Source organism: Akebia trifoliata, chromosome 8 (assembly GCF_017979445.1).
Source record: "Akebia trifoliata isolate Shusen 1 chromosome 8, ASM1797944v1, whole genome shotgun sequence".
Classification (NCBI taxonomy): Eukaryota; Viridiplantae; Streptophyta; class Magnoliopsida; order Ranunculales; family Lardizabalaceae; genus Akebia; species Akebia trifoliata.
The window spans coordinates 42,093,302-42,115,213 of NC_141382.1; the positions used below are offsets into that span (position 1 = coordinate 42,093,302).

Sequence of the window (21,912 nt, forward strand, 5' to 3'; positions counted from 1 at the left end):
CACAAAAGAATTATTAAGCCCACGATCCAAAAAACTCCTTTCTTGAAACTCCTCAACCACTTTCAAGAGGTCCTCACTAATAGTATCCCAACATTTTTTAAGAATGCCATTGTGAAATCATCTGGGCCTGACGCTTTATCCCCATCCATTTCCAAAATCGCTTTCCACACTTCTTCATACCCAATTTTCCTTTTAAGCCACACCTTCTGAGCTAAAGAAATAGTGTCAAACTCCAAAAAGTTTGGTCTCGATCGACACTCATTTCTCTCTTTGTATAAATCCTCGTAAAACTCTTACCACTTTCTCCCTTACCAACTCTTCCCCCTCAATGCTCTCCCCGTTGACTATCACTTTCCTAATGAAATTAGTTTTATTTCTCACATTAGCCACCTTATGGAAGAATTTTGTGTTATTGTTCCCCTCTTTCAGCCATTTAATTCTAGATTTTTTTTCCGACAAATTCCTTCCATCAAAGCAATCTTTTGAAAGTTCGCCATTTTATTAGTTCTCCTCACCTCTCCTCCACTTCAAGTATAAGGTTTTCCTCTTTCTTATCAATGACATCAATCTCCCCCAAGATTGCCTTCTAAGCTTCCACTCTCCCAAAGACCTCACCATTCCACACTTTTAGTTTCTCTTTAAGTGCTTTGAGTTTTCTCTTAAAGATTGCACCTGGGTTACCCTTGAACACAAATTCTTTTCATCAATTATCTACATTGTGACAAAAATCTTCACGAAACAACCACATGTTTTCGAATCGGAACGACCTAGGTCTATTTCTAGTCACTCCTACTTCCAAAATTATAGGAGTATGATCGAATATTGGATTAGGAACACCAAACTGTTAAAGATTAATGAAATGATCTGCTCACTTGTTTGAAACCAAAAATCTGTCAAGCCTCAACATTCTAAGATTCCTTTGGTTATTAGACCAAGTAAAAGACCTTCTTTCAAGAGTTAGATCTTCTAAAGAGAATTTGTTCACAAAATTTTCAAAGCCCCTCATACTTCTCGAGATTCTTGACCCACCTAATTTGTCATGACTAAATCCCACCACATTGAAATCCCCTACTAAGCACCAGGGTTTTCCCAATAGCTCGACACATCATTCAACTCTCCCAAAATTGTTGTCTATCACTATCTTTTGTTGGACCATACACTCTTGTGAAAACCCAACTAAAATCACTAATCACCTGTTTGCATAACACTGACAACGAGAAATCCCCTGGTAACTTGTCCTCCACCTTTACCTCACTCTCATGCCGCATAACAATTATACCTCCCGACGTCCCTAACGATGGTAGACAACACCACCCAGCGTTACTTCTCCACTGATCCTTAATTAAAGTCTCACTACATCCTTGTAATTTTGTCTCTTGCAACACCACCATATCCGACTTGTTTAACAATAAACAAGCCTTCATTGCCGATCTCTTTTTCCAATCACCAAAACCTCTTAACATTCCATGAAAGAATTTTTAACATTAATCAACTTAATAAGATCCTTGGACTTACTTCTATTGGCTGCTATTAAATCCAATTGTTCTGCCTCCTCCTCTATAACCTTCTTTTTAGTGCCAGCCAACTCGTGTAACTGTTCCCCCTCATCTTCAATCTGCCCTTCCAAGGCCTCCCGGGGACATGCCACATCCACTTGGTTATTATTCGGTCTAATTAAGAATTCTAGTTCCTCCTCCCCAAATCTCACCTTCAAAATCGAAGATGTAAGATTTTGTCCGCCAGGGGCACAAATTCCATACTTATCTTCTACAGTAATCACTTCTAATACCAGCCAAATTAGCACCCCCCATGCCAATTCCATCCTCCACATTGTCTTCCAGATCAAATGCTACATTGGGCATCGTTTGAGCATATGTGGCTTGGATTTTAGCATAGCCTCCACTCTTACTTATCTCCTGCCTAACTTCCTGAACGCCCTCAAGCGGTGTGTCGGACCCATGATTAAATGATTAGAACCTCAAAGGTTGCATCGCAAGGCTCCACCTTATAACTTAGTTCCTCCTGAAGATCCTTAGAATCTGATAAAAGGGACTGGACTTTTGAATTTATAGAATTGTTCCTGCATTCATCCATACCACAAGAAGATAATACCCACCCCAATCTAAGAAAAGGTAAAAACACAATTTTAAGACCAACTTGGGACTGTAACCGAGAGAATGGATAAGAGACAAGTCTTAGCGAAAGGTGACTATTCCTTCCACCGGGAATCGAAAGAAACCATGATCAATTATCCCCAATGATGTTGTGCCAAGTTTAAGACTTAGGCAGCTCGACGAAGCCTTCAAATACAATGCAAAAGATAACCCTGACATCACCATCATAATTGGCAATGAGATCAAACTCCCTTGTCATCTTAAATCTCCTTTGATCATTGTCTCTAACACGCTTGCATTGATCTATTTACGATACTGATCTCCCAATACAGCCATACAACAACTTATCTGCCCTGATTGAACCTCCAGGCGCAAGTCTGCCCTTTTCGCCATTGCTTCTCCTGAAAACCTTTACCCTTGAGACCTTTTGATCTACTGTTCTTAAATTTCAACAATTGTTCTTTCATTTTTCTTGACCCACCCTTACTAACAACTTCTCTTCTTTTTGCCCGCTCCTCCCAAGCCCAACTCCCCCAGTACCTTTCTTTTTAATAACTCAAGCTTTTTTAATTTTGCCCCAACCCAATTTGTTACGAGGCCTAGCCCATTTGTTTTCATAGTGTATGGCCCTTCCATCCCCCCTCTTCTGATAGGAAGCCCCATTTGTAGCCCAGCTCAATTTTGCCTTTAAACCCAATCCAACTCTACTTTCGGTCTAGTTCTTGTAATTTCGCTTAGCCCATGCCTCACGTCATCCAAACAAAACTGACTTCTCTCATATTTCCAGCTCATGTGCATTGCTTTCGCCATTAATACTTTTACTCTTTTCAATAGACACATCGCCTCTTCTTTTTGCCACCTGTTCTTCCTTTCTTATTTTATTCTGACACCCTTGTGTCACACGTTGCCTTATTACCTGTGCAGCATACGGTCCCCTCTTAATTCGAACAGTTCCACCACGTGTCAAACTTAAACCTATCCTCTTATTATATTTAAGTTGTGACTTCTCACGTGCTAACAATTTGCCGCCCCTACCCATTTTTTTGGATCTCAAATTGACCTTACCCTCCGGTTTATAGTTGAACCCTTGGTCAGGTAAAACATTTGCTAACTCCAAGTTTGATTTGATAAACCCAGGCTTCCTATTCTCTAACTCTCTTGTCCCTTGCAACTCCATCTCGTCAAACCTCTTCACGATCTTCACGACAACCATATACGAGAATCTACCCCAGCAAATCGATAAGCTTCTAGGTGTTAAATCCCCATTATTAGCCACCTTAATAACTGCCGCCCCTAAAGAATCTCTTCTCAAAGTATTTTCATCTACTTCTAACAGGCCACCCAAGGGTTCTTCGATCTTCGACAGATGCAATTGATCCCATTAGAAAAATGGCAGCCCCCAAATCTCGATCCATGTTGGACCTTTGAGCCAGTTCAAGGTACAACATTCACTTTAGCACACCACTCCTTTACCCAAATGGTTCCATCCTTTAACATCAGTGAGGCTTCCTTACAAAGATCATTCTTAATAGCTATAATTGGTGCTAAGAATACCGCCTGTGTTGTTGACATTTGGAACAATTGCCCACAAGATCCATACCTCTCTTTCAAAGACTCCTCAGCTCTGGTCCAAGGGATCGAATTGGCCACTAATTCACATAGGATCCCTCTCTTCCAAATACTAAAACCAACCCATGGATTCTCAATCTGAGCTAGACACCCTCCACTATTCCTTAATTTAGCAACCTTGTCCTTCTCACCGACTAAGGTTTCCGATGGAGCTTTTCTCCCCCTCTGGAGAATCTCATCCCACAAACCCGATTTAGCCTTAGCTAGCCTACTCGTATCTATTACCTTCAAACCATCTTCTTTTCTGCTTCGAAATGAACCTTCAAACTCAAACCCCTCCCCCTACCACTGGCACCTTTAGGCAGCACGATTGTTTGCGTTCTGAACTTGTCATGGAACAACTATAGTGTAACAAATTTTTCTCGAATGTTCTTGTTCTTAGAGACGACCATAGTTCTATCAATACTCACAAAACTTATCCCATGTTCCTTTATCAGATTCCTCCATTGAGGCTAAGATCTTACTCAACCATAATCCTTCCTCGGAAGAAATCACCGTCCTCGACATCCCTCTTCTGCTCTGCTCTTTTATCTCAACACCTTTCCGTTTCTGCAACCATCAACTTTTGAGAGAAAACAACTTTGACTCAACCTACCCCCATCTTACCCCTCGACAGAAAATTGCTTTTGTTTTTATTTAAGTTATTTGAAGTTTTATTTACAACCATTAGATCTCATTATTTTAGTTGGATGATTGGGATTAGATTTAGGGTTTAGAGAACATTATAAATACTTGTTTATTGCTATAATTTTCTTCAATGATGAATAAAATTGAGATTGAAGCTTTGATGTTCCCATTAATGGTGTGGTGTGAGTCCATTTTGGAGTGAGTCCTAGGTAACATTCGTTTTCTTTATTGACGTAGGTATTTACTGCTTTTTAAACATTTTTCTCACTTTCTCTTTTAAATTTCTGTTTTTAACCTCTAAAACATCCATAAACCTAACCAATCCATTATATTAGGGGTGTCAACGGATAGCTATCCGAATCCGAAATTTTTAAGTGATATCTGAATTTGAATTCGAATCTGATTGGATATCACTAACTAATATTCGAATTCATATCCGAATAAATTATTGGATATCCGATATTATCCGATTTGAAAACTATCCGAAATTTATCTGAAAATTATTTACTATTAAACAATTATCCGAAACTAATTTACTATCCTAAAATTATTCGAAAAATTATTTAAACCTATTGAATAAAAAAATAAAATAAAATAAAAATAATGGAATATAAAAACATATCTTACACCATGAGGTTCATCAATTTTTTTTATTTTATAAAAGATGAAATTGAAAATCATCTTACAAAACGTGTTACAAACAAAAATATATGAATAAAAATTACATTATTAAAGTCGTATGTTGGAATATTCATTGTATTCTAGAAACACGTTGAAACTTTCAGATCTTGAGTTCCATCAAATGAGCTGTTGATGGTATTAGTGGGAAGCTTTTATCATCATTGTTGGACACAATACTACACAGTACTACCCAATCAAGTTGGTAACTAAGCGTTTTGCATGGGCATCACAAGTTGTCAAGCGAGTATCCTCATTCCATTCACCTTCATTACTGATCAAAAGAATCTACAAGATCCATCCACAAATCTATCATACCAAATCCATTAGTAACGGTTTCAATCCATGTTCCCACTTACAACAAGTAGAACCATGAATTGATATTGGATCATGACCAATTTACCATATATAGAACATAGATGAATAATTTAGATCTTATAAACAACTCAAAGGAATTACCTTAACCGCGACAATAGCATGATCAAGAATTGGAAGTAGATTGGGATGGCTAAACATTGATGAGACCCGGATCTCCTCCCTCACCAACTCTAACTGCTCATTATTTTGAATTAGAATTTTCTTCATTGCATAAGTGCCATCATCTGCAGCAAAATAAAAGGACATTTCATATTAGATTCATTAATAGTTGTTTTCTCTCCCAATTCATCAAGAAAATAAATGATAACTACTTTTCAAAAAAAATAAAAATAAAATAAATGATAACTTACTAAACAGTTCAAAAAAATTGGACCATGACAACAACTAAACTATGAAAAATGTCAAAATCACAATTATAGATACAGACTATGAACAAAAGATTACAATAACAGGAAACAAATATGAAAAAGTTCACAGTTTTCAAATCAATAACTAAAATTAGGGAAGAAAAACGACTACCCACAACCTTTTTACCTCAAGAAATTACAGAAAAAAAAAATTTAATTGTTTTACCATTTCAGATTAGAACCATGAAAACAAAGAAATTCCCAATTATCAACAAATTTAGAAAGAACAAGAGAGACCCATTTCCCCCTAACATCAAAACAACATAATTAGTTTAGAAATTTAATAAGAACAAGTAGACAATTTCATGTTTTTTAGCAAGAAACAAACAGAGATACAATAAGGGAGAGAATAGTAGGAGTAGGGGAGCTGTGTTTTTGTAAAGGACAGCTTGTTCACTTTCACCTTCAACAGATCTCCCTGCACCCAAAATACATCAGAATTGAACCCACAATGAGACCAAAACAGAGTTACAAAATTTAACTATGAAATAATTACAAATATTAGATAAGAAATCAGATCTTATTAGAGAAACAAGATGATTAGTTTTTAATGTGAAAAAAAATTAACAAACATTAAGAAAATCTTACGAGCTCGAAGGTGAGCCAACGCCGATGTCAAAGGTCGGAAGAGGAGACCAAAAATAAAGCCGAAAGGTCATGACCGGAGTGTCAATGGATAGCCGAAAGGAGATTCTGAGAACCTGAGCCGATGAGCGCCTGAGCCAAATGGTCGTGACCGGAGGGGTTGAGGTCGTTAGGAGATGTTGAGCGCCTGAGCAGATGAAGTCATGACCGGAGGGGTTGAGGTCGTTAGGAAGACGACTACAGGGAGTTCAACTTCGATAGATCGTTGAAGACTTGTAGTGTAGATCTGTGCTTGGCCGCGAGTTGTTCGACTTCGATTGTTGAGGTATAGGAGATGCTGCGACTGTGATGAAGAGGAAGACGATGACGAAGAGTTGAACTTCGACAGATCGACAAATCTGTGCTTTGCCGCGAGGTGTTTGACTTCGATTGTTGAGGTCGTTAGGAGATGTTGCGACTGTGATGAAGTGGAAGACGATGACGGGGAGTCGAACTTCGACAGATCGACAGATCTGTGCTCCGTCGCCGCGAGTTGTTCGACTTCAACTGTTCAACAGAAGAGAAGTTGAACTTCGAACCCTAAAGAAATATAAATTTCTTTAATTTTAAAATTAAAATAAAATAATATTTATTTATTATTGATTTCGGATCGGATATTATCGGATTTCATTTATCGATATCCGAATCCGTATCCGAAACGTTATCGGATATTCAAAACTATCTGAATCTGAATCCGATATTCGAAAATTTCGGATAATATCCGATTTTTCGAATTTGAATTCGAATTCGGATTTCAGCTATCCATTGACACCCCTACATTATATAAACCAAAACCCCATCAAAATTCTTTCATCTGTTGAAACCTAACCTAATACCCATAAAAACCCGACTTAACTCTTATGCCCTACTTGAACCACATCATTCCTTACCACTTCAAACCCTAATCGCCTTCTATTTTTTTAACCTACAATTTCTCTAAACCTTGTTAACTTACTGCCTCACAAATCAACACCACTTATTTGACTAATTTTTCATTAGAATTGAGCCTAGAAATCTATTTTGAACATCTAATTGAAGCCCTAGGCCAGAGGAAGACTTGTCTTCCATTGGAACCAATTGTTAGTACTTGAATAACTAATATTGTGGGATTATGACAAACTTTATGACTATTTTAATTATGGCTTGGATTCTCTTCCATATCCATGAATGTATGAGCTAATAATTTATATTTGCATTGCTTATGTTAATTCAGTTTGATCTTAGATTTCTCATCCTAGGGTAACAGTCACGGACTTGCATAAATTTAGCACTCTTAATTATGATTTTAAGATGTTAGGAATGGTGTTTCATTGGTGGGAAGGAAGCGAAGTGTAATAGTTTGTTGGGGCTCATCCTTAGGCTTAATTTGAATTTAAGATATATGGGGAGATGGAATACTGCGAGGTTAGTTTGGGCTGATTCCAACATGATAGACTATTCTAAGAAAAAAAAGAAGGAATTTTATTACCTCTACTAGGATAAATTTCATTTCAAATTTTTTTTTGTCAATGAATAAGTAATGCTTGAATCCAACATTTTAGGTTTCCTGCATGATTCTTCTTTACCCATTTTTAATAAGACTTTCTGTGCTTTATAGAGCTAAATGTTGGGAAGTTAGAAGCATCATGTTGATAAATTGAGCATTACAGAGATGGGGATGTTGCGATGGATGAGTGGAAAGATTAGGAAACATTCCTCCAAAACAAAATTTTAAACCTTGATAAGAACATTGTGAATCTGAGGATGTCACATGCATTCTTCCTCATGTGATCTTAAGTGAAATGCTTTTGAATAAGAATGACTATCTTGAAAGAGCTAATGATGCAGTCCAAATTAGTTAGTTGTTGGAGTTAGTTTGGATAGTAACAATCTGCAATAGTTAGTTATTGGAGTCAATTGTTTGTTGGAGTGAGTTAGTATTGTTAGTTTTCGTTTGTTACTTTATGTGTTCATGTCAGGTAATGTAGTCATTTCACTTGGGCTGTTAAGTTTCTGTTTTGCCTATAAATAGGCCATCAAATGTAGTTGTAAATCAGTTTTTAGTTGAATTAAATAGATCCGAGAGAGAATTTTTCTTCCAACTTGACTTCTCAACTTCTCTTGAAGTTCTCACACAAATTAGTCTAAATTTCCAGATCTGATTGCTTCAGCTAACCTAGTAACCATCACAGCAATATCACAATACGTAACAAAATTTTCAATCATGCAGGTGTATGCTAATGGAGTTTGCATCCTCACTTGTTGAAGGAGCTAATGAAGACCTGATTGCTATAATTTGTGATTATATTAAGCCGGCACTGCAGGTACATGCTGATCCTACAATGTGGACCTTTTCTACAGTACCACTACATGTTAGGAGATGGTGAAGTTTTTTACACTGGTTCCAGTATGATGTAACCTTCCTTTGTCTGGGCTTTCGACCCATTGTAGTGTATTCATGAGTGGAATTTTACTGTTCTACTACATATATTGTACAAAAAATAAGAACACTCCCCCCCCCCCCCAACTCCATTTTAAGAGCAAGCGATAAATGAAATACTGAAAACTTGTTCACTGTAACAATTTGCATCTGCTAATAGTTTTACTTTTGGTTTTTAGGCTACTGATGGAATTGGTCAGTCTGAAGCGTACTATACAATGGGCAGAATTTTTGAGGTTTGTGTAGTAATTTTTCACACTCATACTTGTATGGCTATTCTAGTTGACACTTGTGTTGTTTTGTAGGAACATACTTTGTTATATTCTTCACGATTTGATGAGATGATGGATCTATTGCTTGGTCTAAAACCGCCTGCTGATATTTCATCTCTAAGAAGTCGCTTTGTGTGTCTCCACAATTTATTAGTTCATATATTAAAGGTCAGGATGCTAATTTTTATTATTGAATTTCAGCATTGGTTGATCATATTACAAGTTCATTTAGAACTGCTACATTGGTTAATGCATATAGATTTGGCCCTTTTTAATAAGAGTTAAACAAGGTAGGTCGAACTCATTTTGCAGTTTTTTTTTTTCTTTTTCTTTTTTGTCCTTTCTTTTTCTAATGAGTGACGATATTGTAAGTCTTTCGACTTACTGGTAAAATATCAAAGAAACATGAGTACTACGCTCTTCACAAATCTTTATACTTCCAAAAAAAAAAAAAAAAAATCAATTATCTTTTATTAAGAAAGATTCTATTGCCGCACCCATCTTTTTCTGCGAGCATGCCAATTCATATGAAATCACCAAAGAATTAACACTCATCTTGGGGTGCTCTTAGTAAAAGTTGGCATGGCAATAGAATCTCTCTTTATTAATAGCAAATTCTTTATTGTTTTTTTTTTTTGATCGGTAACAAATTCGGTATTGTTGAAATTCGGTTCTACCCAATACCATCTTGAGGTGAGTATCATGGACTATTTTCTAAGATTTACTTTGTTGGACACTGCATCATACCCACGTGTCACATAGATGCCAACATGTTATCAGAGAAGTCCTTAATTTTAATTCAAATATTTGGTTTTAGCTATTATGTTCTTAGTTTATATGATATTTTTCAGTACTTTTTAACGTGGTGTGAGGCTAGGCGTTTTATTAGCTAATACCTTGAAGACCAAATCTCAAGGCTTAAGGAAAAAGCTTCTAGAACACATTAAATATAAATATAAAAATATACTAGTAACTAGACAGCACAGTTTCTTATAAAAGAGAATCAGTAACAAATCTCAAAAGAAGAGAGCAAATTATGACAATTCACAATTTTGCATCCCAAAGTTTAATATCAAGTCCAATTACAAACTCATCAAAATTAAACCAAATTGACCGCCATCCATAGCTTCCTATGTACGACTTTCCAAGTTTTAATCCCTAATGTAAAATAGCATTTAAAGAATGTACTACCACTCAACTATAAGACTGGAAGAAGAAGAAGAAGTGAGTTCATATTCAGCTGATGGTTTTTCAATGTCATACAAAATCCATCTCTGCTTTATCAACGACGCACTGATTTAATGTAATGCATCTTGATCCAAATTTGTTGTCTAGCATTGTTTACATTCTTTAAGTGGTTTAATGTAATCCATCATTGTTTTATGCAGTGAAGTCGATAAGTGAAGAAATTTTAAAACAGAACACTATTATATGTAGATGATGTCTGAACTTTTTGTGAATCTATTTAATGCTTTGTGCAGAGTGATTTGAAGGAGAAGAATGCAAAAGCTTTTCTTGTTCTCAATGAGATTATACTCGCATTGAAGGATGTAAGAGCTTCTTAATTTATTTTTTGATGCACACACACACCCCGACACAAACATAAAGATGCATTAATACAAAGGAAGATTTTGCTCCACTAATGGTTGAACAACCCTCAATATTTTCAAAATGTAGAGTGCAATCCATATTGGACACCAATTATTCGTAGCTTGCGAATAACGCTTGTTGTTTTAACAAATTTACTTTTCGGTTATCTTTTGTACTCTGGATGACTGGCTATATTGGAAAGTAGGGAACTGGTAAGATAACACTCTGAATGTCCTGGGATAAGGTGATGCTAATAATTCCATGACTTTGGTTAGAATGGAAAAAATGTCCAGGCAATTTCGTTTTCTTCCTTTATGATGCTCTCATTTATAAAAAATAGACCAATTCCACCATTTTCTTCTAAGCTTTTAGAGGTTATTCTGATTGCTTGTTTGCTGGAATTTCCCTATGCTGTCAGGAGTGTGTATAAAACCTTTAAAATTTGGGATTTTCTTATTTTCCCCTCGTGATATCTCACTTCATTACATTATTTTATCGAAAAGAAAACATGAAGTTAAGCCAAATATGCCTAATTCATAATATTAAATATTGATATATTTCAATGAAATATACCAAAATATTTCGACTTACACGGGGACCAAAAGGAAACATTATTAGAATATTTCAATTTCGGCATTTTTTTTAATGTGTTTAAAAATCTTAAAGTAAATTTATTAATATGAAAATTCTTAAAAAATTATTAGTTTACCCCGTAAATAAGAAATTTGATGTGGAACATATTATTTATCCATTTTAATAATTGAGGGAGAAGCAGCTAACGTGGAGTTGGTGAGATGGCCAGAACCACGCCTCCGGAAGCAGTGGTCCTGAGTTCGATTCCTCCCTTTGTGGCCACCTCCTAGGATTTATTCTAGTACAATTGGTATGTGCAGGAAGGGTGAGATGCATGCCCCACAGATTAATCGGGTGCTCTAAGAGGCTTGCATACCCCAGGTATATAAAAAAATAATAGTTAGGGGTGGAGGGTCATTTGGCACACGTGGGACGCTCGTAACAGAATTACTCTTTGTTTATGTGCAACAAAAAAAAAAATATTGAATTGTAAATGCCTAAATGAACACTTAAAATTGAAGGTGCCTATTTACTAAGATGGCTGAATTCTTTGAGTGTTGATACCATGACCTGAGTTCAAAATCAGCCTTCACCTACTAATTACTAACTAGTAACTGCTTGCTTATCATTAAAAAAGAAAGAAAGAAATAAAAGGGCACTGAAAATAGTAATACTAACATTTTTTCTCTCTCTCTTATTGATGGCCATAAAATACTACCTTTCAGGAAATTTAATAATAACAATATCATTTTATGATTAGAAAGAATATTTTGTAATGGATTTTGTTGAAAACTCCCTGAAAAAGCTTTCTGATTGATTATGGATTGAATTCTATGAGTATTTAAAAAGTCTAAAAGGAAAAAAAAATATTTTAAAAAAATTGTTTTAGTTTTTAAAGAGAGAAAATATCGGTAGGCCCATGAATTGGTTATAAAAAGTGGAAGTGTTTGGATAATTTTCTGTTCTTATATTTTCTCAAGAAAAATTTCATGTGGATTTTTATATTCTTGGTAATGTAATGGGTGTTAGAATTTTTTTTTTGTTCTTTCTTTTATCAATGATGGGTGCTAGATTTGGATTTGGGCATTATTTATGAAGAATTTTTAATTTTATCTAACCATCAATAACTATGGACATCGTTTCGCTTTCTTTAATATCTAACGGAGGCTTAAATATGAAGGACCCCCCATATTAGGAAAACTTGATGAGTCATTCGGAATAAAACCATTTCCTAGGGGTTTACGAAAATTAAACTGAAAAATGAGGTGCTTAGCAAATTTTTATTTTTGTAGATATTTATTTATTATTATTATTAGTTTTGGGGGGGTGGGACTTATTTTCTTGAAGATGGGTAGTTAATATCTGTCGAGGGCAATCACTGGACTAGGATTACGGGTATAGTTTACTTGTAAACTAATTTAATTTGAGGCCTCCTGATGCCCCTCTTTCCCATTTATCGACTTTGAAGGAAAAAAATAAATATTTTGGTCCATATTTATTTTATTTGAGACTTTGCAAACATGACGACATTATACTTGATGAGTTGTTACACTAATGTGATATGCTTGTTCTTTATTCTGCAGTCTAAGGAAGAAGCCAGAAAAGAAGCTTATGATGTGCTACTCAAGATAAATTGCAGCTTGAAGGACTCATCCTCTGCCAATTCTGATTCACTTCATCAGCAGCTGTTTAGCATGGTAAAGCTTGCAAACTATATTTAAGATATACAATTTTATTTCATAGTTCATCATCATCATCATCATCAAAAGCCTATGCAAACTACTTGGCATTGGTTGAAGGAATCATGTTCCGCCATTCACTTCAATCAAAAGCTATATCTGTCTAGACATATGTTTTAAATATATTAATGAACGTTGATTTCTCTTTTTTTTTTTTTTCTGGGGTGGGGGGGCGTGGGCGGGGGCACTTTCTACCTTCTTGTTTATTTTTTCTGGCATTCTCATTTTTGTTTCACTTGCGAAACCATCTCAATTGACCCCACCTTAGTTTATCTCCTATTGGGCTACACTTACATTGTCGTGAACCAATACATTTTTCTAATCTTTATTGGTCTTCGAGCTCACCCATCTTCTTTTCGTGAACATTTTGTTTCATAATTGCCAAGCATTTTTCTCTGTGAACCACAGGAAATCTTTGGCCATAATCCCTCTAGATTTCCCCTCCTCTTTTAGTTGGGGATGGGAAATCCCATCCTCCTGGTGTCTGGCTTTAAGGCGCCTGGGCATCCCATTGTGAATTCTCACTTTTTGTTCACGTCTAGTGTTGAATCTAGCAGCCATGTGTTCCTTCATTGTTCAATTGCCAAGGACGTCTGGATCCATTTTCTTTCATTGTTAGGTATCTTCTTTGCTTATTCCTTTCTCAATCCTAAATCTTTTTGATCTACGTGTTATGCTTTTTCTTCTAAGTTCCAAATCAATCGGAACCTCCTGGTGGTGGTTTATTGGGGCATTCTGAGGAAAGAAATGGTTGCTTATTTGAGGTCAAGGAGGAGGTTGTCCATCAATTAATTTTGAATATTTAGTCCTTTTTATTTTCAAATTCCTTCTAGGAGTGCAAATGTCCGTTCTTTGAGGACTTCGTTTTTAGGTGGTATTCTATTGTTGATGAAAGAGTGTGAGTAGTTTGATTTTGAGAAAAGAAAGAAGAAAATGTCAAATTCATGATGAAATTCAATGACGTCTAAAATAATTGATGTGCTACCACCCGAGTGGTGGAGCAGTGGTTCATCAACCTGGGTGTATTCCCCAGTGTCTTTAGATCGAGTCTCCCCACCCACCACTTGACCCGATGTGCCTGTTTGTGGTGGCAGGGCGTATTATTAGGGATTAGTCTGACTTTCAAAGGAGGGAGAGGGGTGACATCTTGTTGATAGGGCATAAAATGGGTTGGATTTTATTTGTAATCTGAAATAAATTTAGCAGGTTTGGACCCTTGGAGTAGATCCAAATAAAAAAAAAAGAGTCAAAAATGATTTGATGTCCCTTGATTGGAGTAAGATCCGAGTTGGATATGAATCCATCCACCTTCCCTTGCCCAAAGAAACTTGACCTTCTGTCCTCAAGCACGACCTGTTTCCGGCACGTTTTTAGTTCCTACTGTAGGCTGCTTGCCGAACAAGAAAGATTGAATTCTGATTCTGCTGGAACGCTTGAACAATGGTTTCGTTTAAACCTGTTTAAGCCCTTTTTAGACTTAAAATCCTGATCCGCTAGCTGAACGGAACGAACTGAAGGAAGAACTCCTAAGTAGCCGGGTGGAAAAGGGGCATCTGAGTGATTCAAAATCTGAATTTTGCTGGTATTGGACCTTTGGAGTAGATCTAAATTAAAAAAAGTGGGTCAAATATGGTTTGATGTCTCTTGATCCGAGTCAGGTTTAGATCGGATATGGATCCATCTTTATATCCGCCTAGATCTGAGTAACATATTGTTTTGAAATTATATTTTTAGGTTTTTCAAACTATCCTCTTCTTCTAATTTAACATAACATGAATTCTTATAAAATAAAAGGAAATAATGGTAAAAGAGAATATTACAACAATTAGCAAACCAGTATAGCAGAAAAAATGTTGATCAGTCCGGAATTTTCCAACCTGACCCAACTCAAATCAAGCAATTCGATTGGGTCGGATCCGGATCCAGGTTGAATGAAAGCAAAATAATTCGGTTATGGTTTCATTTAGTAGGATCCGAGTCGGATACGAATTCAGGCTAGATAAAAAAAATTTAGGATCTGAAGAATATCTCAGATCCAGCCTGAGCTGACCCGTTTTAAGCCCTACCTGTTGCATCTTAAAAAAATGGTGTGCTCTGTGATGTAGTTTTTGTTCTTTTTTTATAAAAAAAATTCTCATCATTTCTGTTTTGATGTTATTGCATCTTTTGTTAGATAATGGCTTATCTTTCTGGCACACCTCCTCCAATAATGAGCGGAGCAATTGCTGCACTTTCATTGTTGATATACAAGAATAATGATAGCTGTTTCTCTGTACCTGAGCTGGTGCCTTCTGTCTTAGTTTTGTTGCAAAGTAAAGCCATAGAAGTTATAAAAGTGAGTGTTTCCCTAATTTTTAATTCAGTTCATTCTATTTCCTTTATTTAATACTAATGGTTTAATTGTTAATGAATAGAGTAGGCTGTTTTGGGCTTTGTGAAAGTTCTAGTATCCTGCTTAGAAGCAATTGACCTGCAGAAACTTCTGCCTGATATTATCAATGGAATTCTCCCATGGTCATCTGTATCAAGAAATCATTTTAGATCGAAGGCATGTACCATTTGGTGATTAACTTTTGTAATGTAATATTCATTTGTTTGAGCAATTTTTTTTTTTTGCAAACTTTTAACATAGATGTGCACTTTTATTGTTATTACAGGTAACAATTATTTTGGAAATTGTTATACGAAAATGTGGTTCTGCTTCAGTTGAGCCACTCGTACCAGAGAAATACAGGGCCTTTATCAAGACTGTTATGGAGGTAAACTTTTCTATTTTGAGCCAACATCAGATAGGCTTTCAAAGAAACCTTGTTGGTTAGATTTTGAAACGGTCAAGTGCTGCTCCCATGCACGATGGGCTGGGACCTGAGATATCCTATTAATGCAAATATTAAAGGATAAACTAGTGGATCAATGACACCCGTTTAAGCAAGAAATTTAGAAACATTTATCCAGATAATAAAAATGCATTTTTCAGTAAGTAACTAAGTATGCTTGGCATCGACCCTTGCCTAATGGGTGTGGTTCCGAAGATTAAGTAGTTAAGTATAATATGCTTCTATGCAGGTGTGAATTTCACCTATACTATTTCATAATACTTTGTGGTACTGTTTTTTTTAAAATGCAGCAACGTCATGGCAAGATGAGTTCCAAAGAAGCTGAAACTTCTGATGTCATGCCAAAACTTGCAGTTTCATCTCGGTGAGAGTCTGTCCTTTCTATTAGAGCTGTGATATTACCACACCCCTACACTGACTACGCCAAACTTATAAAAATGGCCACACATCATTCTATCATTAAAGAGTCCAACTAGACTTACTATGATAGTGAGGAAAAAAGGCCTTACTAAGCCTCTTCCATGAGATATTAACACAAGTGACCGAAATGCCCCTTATTTGCAACCTTTGCAAAAACCGTCGATTTTCCCCCAAAAGACTATTATCTTTAACATTTTACCCTCATCGTCAACCCTAAGATTCTACCTTGAGAACAAGATAGGGTTTTGAGGGAGGTTCAGGGCAGTGAGTTTTTTTGGAGAAAAATCAGGGGTTTTAGCCAAGAGTTTGAAGGTGACTTGAAGAGGTAAATGGTTAACAAAGAATTATCTTAGAGGTCGAAGCAATGGGTTTTTGGGAAAAAAAAATCTAGTTTCCTGTCATGAGGTTGAATATGGGGGAATTTTTGTCATTTGTTTAATCTCTCGTGCAAGACTGAATTCAATGGGCATGTCGTCAGTGTGAAAACACATGGGTGTATCTCTAATTTTGTTCAAAATCAGGTGGGCTAACTAAAACTGCACTGTTTTTAGAGGATCGGTTTCTAGTGGTTCCCTCCCAAAAAATCTTTAAAAAAAGTAGCTTTCCTGTTTTGTTTTGGAACCGAGGTATCCGGATTCCGGGCTTCTTAGAGAACCCGACTAATCCTCGGGGCACGTGCAGTTTCTTTCCCCCACATGCAATAGGTAATTTCTGGGACGAATCCCTGAGTTAATAGTATATTGGAATGGTAATATAACTTAATTAGGTCCAATTGATTTCATATTTCTCCTGTTCAGGTTTATGTTAAATTTTGAACCAACTCTCTTCTTGCTGAACTTTTTTTGCCAGAAGGGAGGCAACTGATACAGGGATAGCTAGGACGACTCAAAAGGACAAGAAAGAGAAGAAGCGTAAATTCAATATGGCCAGCACAAATGAGCCCCACAACTCTACTAAGCGCTCGCGTTCTGATATCCCCGCAGGCCAGTCGAGAGGCAACATAAAACATACCAAAATGAGGGAATTTGGCAAGAGGCCTACAACTGGAAGAAAGGAAAAGATGGGGTGGAGGAAAGTGAGTAGATCAAGTAAAGCCCCAATTCATAAACCTTCCTCCAAATCCAAATTCCAAAAGCACGGCAAGGTCTCTAGCCAAAAGCAAAGAACTAGTAAATGAGATGTTAATGAACATTGCTTGGAAGATCAAATGCATGCCTCTTTACCCAGACTGAAGGCATTTGGTAAACTCTCTTACATTACAAGGGGTCTTAACATAAGAAGCAGCTGATATTAGGAATTGAGAGTTATCTTCGTAATGCAATCATCATTTGTCATTTAAGTTGCTTTGCGAAGAAAGATAGGAAACATCTTCAGTCTCTGCTGCAAGTATGACGTACGGAATTATTAAATTACTTTGAAGATTTGTTAGCATATTTGTCCATTCAAAGGGTGTGCTAATTGAACTGAATGAGCATGCCCTTTCAATTTTGTTTTGTTTTGTTTTTTATTTTATAGAAAAGTATTTAGTTATAGAAATGCTGGAATCCTTTTAGGGTTTACTTTTTATTTGAGCCTTGTATTTTGATAAGCTTTATTAGGCGAATTTCTGTATTCAATAGAAGTGCTTTTGTGAAGCATTACCCTTTGAATCCCTTCTATAATGATTACAACAGTGACATAGGCACATTGGTTGTTTATAGTGAATGGTCAGGATAGTGAGATGGGGTTTAGAAGTGCTTCTGGAAGCTGTGACATTTAATGATAAAATGTTTGGTCATTATTAATTAAAATCCCAAAAATTATTTTGAGGGCATCAATATTGTGTAGTACTATTATAATGTGGCTTTTCTTTGACATGAATCATGTGGATTATCTTGACACATGTTTACTAATATAATGGATGAAGAGTTATCATTGTTGAGTCAATTTGACATTAGTTAATATTCTAATGTATCCTAGATTGATCTAACACCCTCCCATATAATTGCATTTTCCTTTGAACAAAGAATTTTGGATTCTTATATCTAAAATCAGTCATTGATTGAATGATTCATCTCAGTTAAAAAATCATTCTTTTTTAATTTTGATGGTCACCATTTGTCATTGAAGTCCATCTCTATTGTATCGTACTCATTTTTCAGTTTGTCATAGTTAATGGTCCATAGGGCAATGTCCATTGTGATCTCCCTCAAGCATGGTTTTTAAACTCGGTTTCACGTCTCGTCTCGTTCAGCTCTTATACCGAGTTGACTCGGATGATACATCTTGTCTCGATCAACATTGAGACAATGGTTTTTAATTATTTATAAAATCTAAAAAAAATTCAGAAATGATTCTTAGTAAAAAATGAAGTCAAAAAAATATAAAATTAAAATTTTTTTTTTTTCATGATATACCTTTCAAAATAAATAAATTAAATATATATCTATTAAAATAAATAAATTAAATATGAAGTCTTCTCCCAAAATCTTGCTTTTTTTGGTTCACTTAGTTGAGAAGATGAAGAAAAATTGATTTGGGTGAAAGAATATAGGATTGAGGCATTTGTCTTGTTTAACTCGGATGAGATTTTGAAAATCTCGTCCGATACGTACCGATTAACTCGTGATTTATACATTTTCTATGAGGTCTCCTTTGTCTCGGATGAGACATTGGAAAATCTCGTCCAAGACGTCTCGCTTATCTTACGATACGCGGTCGTCTCAAATTACTTTGTGAGTTGGTCTTGTTCAGCTCCGATATCGAGTTAACTCAGGCAATACGTCTCGGTCTCAGACGAGTTTAAAAATCATGCCCTCAAGAGAATACTAAATAGACTCAACCAGAGCGAAAAAACTCTCGTAGGAGAGGTCATGGATAAAAAATAGAGCATATGGATTTTATTTGTTTTGAAGGGTTATAGAGAAAGGTAGATTTTTTTATCGAAGAATGCTGAATGAATTTGGTGGCATTGCTGTTGGAAAGTGATCATTCGGTAGAGCTTTGACAGAATAAATGAGAAATAATGAGTAAGGTGCTATATATAGAAAATAGAGAGCAATACTATACAAAAACAAACTTTAATATAAGGAAGTTTGATCTAATCTAATCTTAGTATGTATTAATTTTCCGAGAAGATGATTTGGCATATCACAATACAATTTATTCTAATGTATCATATAATACTCTTAATATAACTAAAACCCTTTCCAGCCCGAAGCTGAAGGACAAAGCTTACAGTGGACTAGACCAACTAAAACTGGCCTATTTAGTGGTGGCTTTAGACGAACTATTTCCATTTAAACTCGGAATGTAATAATCGTGAATCTTTATTTTTCTTTATAATTATCAGTGTGGAACATGAAATATGATCCTTTTTCAGACAAGGCTTTAGACAAAATTGAATGGTGAAACAATATTCATTTGATCCCAAGTTATTGGGATAAACAAATTTAGATCTAACTATCAATTATGAATAACTAATATCCTATCTTGTTGAGAAGATTCGTTTCTTTTCTGATGGATCCAACTAAAAATACACCAATTCGGTTGTCAAAAAGAGAGAAATTATAGATTATCTAACGTTTTACTTTCTTTGTTCGAAACAAATTAATAACTACTACACCCAATGTGCTTTGAATGGAAAGTCCTAAGAGATTCAAGGTAAGAAGGATATTTTATGAAGAAAATATCCAGGAAGGAGGGTTGAAACCTCATTCCCACACCTCAAACCCCTGGGTGTATACGATCCAAAAAGGAAGCATGTGAACTCATGATTTAAATTAGGAAAGACTGAAACTCCCCCATTGGAAATCAATATGAATTATTTTTGAGTTGTTCTAAACTGGTTTCCTACAACATTGTGCTCAGCACTACGTTGATGTGGTGGTAAGAACATAACCAGATTTGTTTTCCTTGTATCTTGAGGAAAAATCTATAGTTTTGTCCACACTGTTGTGTCAACCCATTACTGAGCGTTGTGTCGTAGGAAGTCAGTTCAGCGTTTTTGGTCAAAATTCACTGTTAGATCAAAATATTTTGCAAAATGAATAATGATTTTCAATAAAATATATACATACAAACTGTCAGTTTGGATTTTGGCAGTAGTTGCGTCGAGAGTTTGTGCTTCTAAAATATATAACCATCAATAGCTAATGGTTAAAATTGGCCTATTTTGGTGGCAGCTTTATATGAACTATGCCATTTACACTCTCATTGTCAATATTATTGCTATAGGTTAAAATGGGTTCAATGACACTGGTCAATATATCTGGAAAAACATGAAGAGGTTTAGTTCAGTCTCATGAATCTTGATTCATGCATCGAAGATGATTTTATGAAGATTTTTTAGCTTTCAGTGCTAGCCCTTGAGCTTCACACTTGCCGACTACCACCGAGGGGTCTTGATGTTAGGGACAATGACTCTGAAGGACTCTTTATTAAGAATATGTACCAAATAGTCCCTAACAAACAATACATGTCATTTAAGTCTCATTTAATGAAATGTTAAACCCATCTTTTGAAGATTCTTTAAAGAAAATACCTGAAATACCCTTTGAACAACTCTACAAAGTTGTTTGGTCTAAAAATATGTTGAGTTAGATAAGAAACATGACCAATTTATTTAGTTGTTAATGTTTTGTAAAAAATAAAAAATAATTATTTTTATTTATTAAAAGTTATTCATAAATTCAATATAATTTTATTTGACTCATTTCAGTTGACTTGCTAATTTTTTAGTTGAATCAATTCATTGAACATTCAAGTCGAGTTTTAAAATTATATTTTAATTATTGAAAAATTATTTATATATTTTGATAAATCTAACATACATAGAAAACAACGATTTTCTTTTCATTTATATATTTCTTTTTTCATTGTTCCGTAAGAGATAACCATAGTTAAGGGATTTGTCATTAATTTTAGAACAAAAGAAGTACCTAAAATATTCTCAACTAAACATATTTCTTTAGACCTAAAAAATTGTTGAAAGGGTAGTTACGGTATCTTTGCTTCAAAAATCTTTTTTTAGACTAATATTTGATAAAAAGTTTACCAAAGAGTATTTTTTTAGAAGGGACTTTGTGGTAGATATTTTCAAAAATTAGGTCTTTGAGGTCATTGTCCCTTTATGCCATAGGGTAAATATGGCTCAACACATTTATTAGGAGTTGATTTGTAATTATTTTTATTAAAGTTGTTGGGGGGCATTTTGTAATTTTTGAAAGACAAAGGGGTATTTTATAATTTCTAATAATCTTGTAAGAAGGGGATTTATAGAATTAATGAATTAAGGGAGTTAATGATACTTTTAAAGAATTCTCACTCTTCGGATAGAGAAGTCTTAGAAAAGGAGCAGTAGCTTAGTAGGCGTTTGGATAGGACTCCTTGGCTACTTCTGACTCTTGCGGGGAGTTAGAAGTCGTTTGGATGCGTTTTGATGAACAACTCCTTCGAAGAGTTACTCCGCGCAAGAGCAAGAAATACTCTTTGTGAAGAAGTCGAGAAAACCTATTTCTCAAAACTCATCTTGCGGGGAGTCAAAATCTAACGGTTCGTTTACCAAAATACCCTTAACTTTATTATTTTCTAGGAAAATATTCCTAATTCATTTGCCCTTAAATCA

At 35.4% G+C, this 21,912-nt stretch overlaps 1 protein-coding gene across 4 annotated transcripts in view; it reads left to right on the forward strand.

Moving 5' to 3' along the window:
• LOC147396911 (ARM repeat superfamily protein) overlaps positions 1-17,962 on the forward strand; it is a 38,450-nt gene extending 20,488 nt beyond the window's left edge. The window contains exons 9-19 of one of the 4 annotated variants that reach the window (XM_086452213.1): positions 8,667-8,760; positions 9,056-9,112; positions 9,182-9,316; positions 10,630-10,698; positions 12,895-13,008; positions 15,224-15,385; positions 15,470-15,598; positions 15,708-15,809; positions 16,178-16,251; positions 16,934-17,011; positions 17,157-17,293. In XM_086452213.1, the coding sequence (XP_086308339.1) occupies positions 8,667-8,760; positions 9,056-9,112; positions 9,182-9,316; positions 10,630-10,698; positions 12,895-13,008; positions 15,224-15,385; positions 15,470-15,598; positions 15,708-15,809; positions 16,178-16,251; positions 16,934-16,970 (973 nt within the window). In that variant the 3' untranslated portion in view covers positions 16,971-17,011; positions 17,157-17,293. Of the gene's footprint in view, positions 1-8,666; positions 8,761-9,055; positions 9,113-9,181; positions 9,317-10,629; positions 10,699-12,894; positions 13,009-15,223; positions 15,386-15,464; positions 15,599-15,707; positions 15,810-16,177; positions 16,252-16,933; positions 17,012-17,156 lie in introns of those variants that run through there. The other 3 variants (XM_086452212.1, XM_086452211.1, XR_015181052.1) reach the window with 3 other exon arrangements.
• The last annotated feature ends 3,950 nt before the right edge of the window (positions 17,963-21,912 follow it).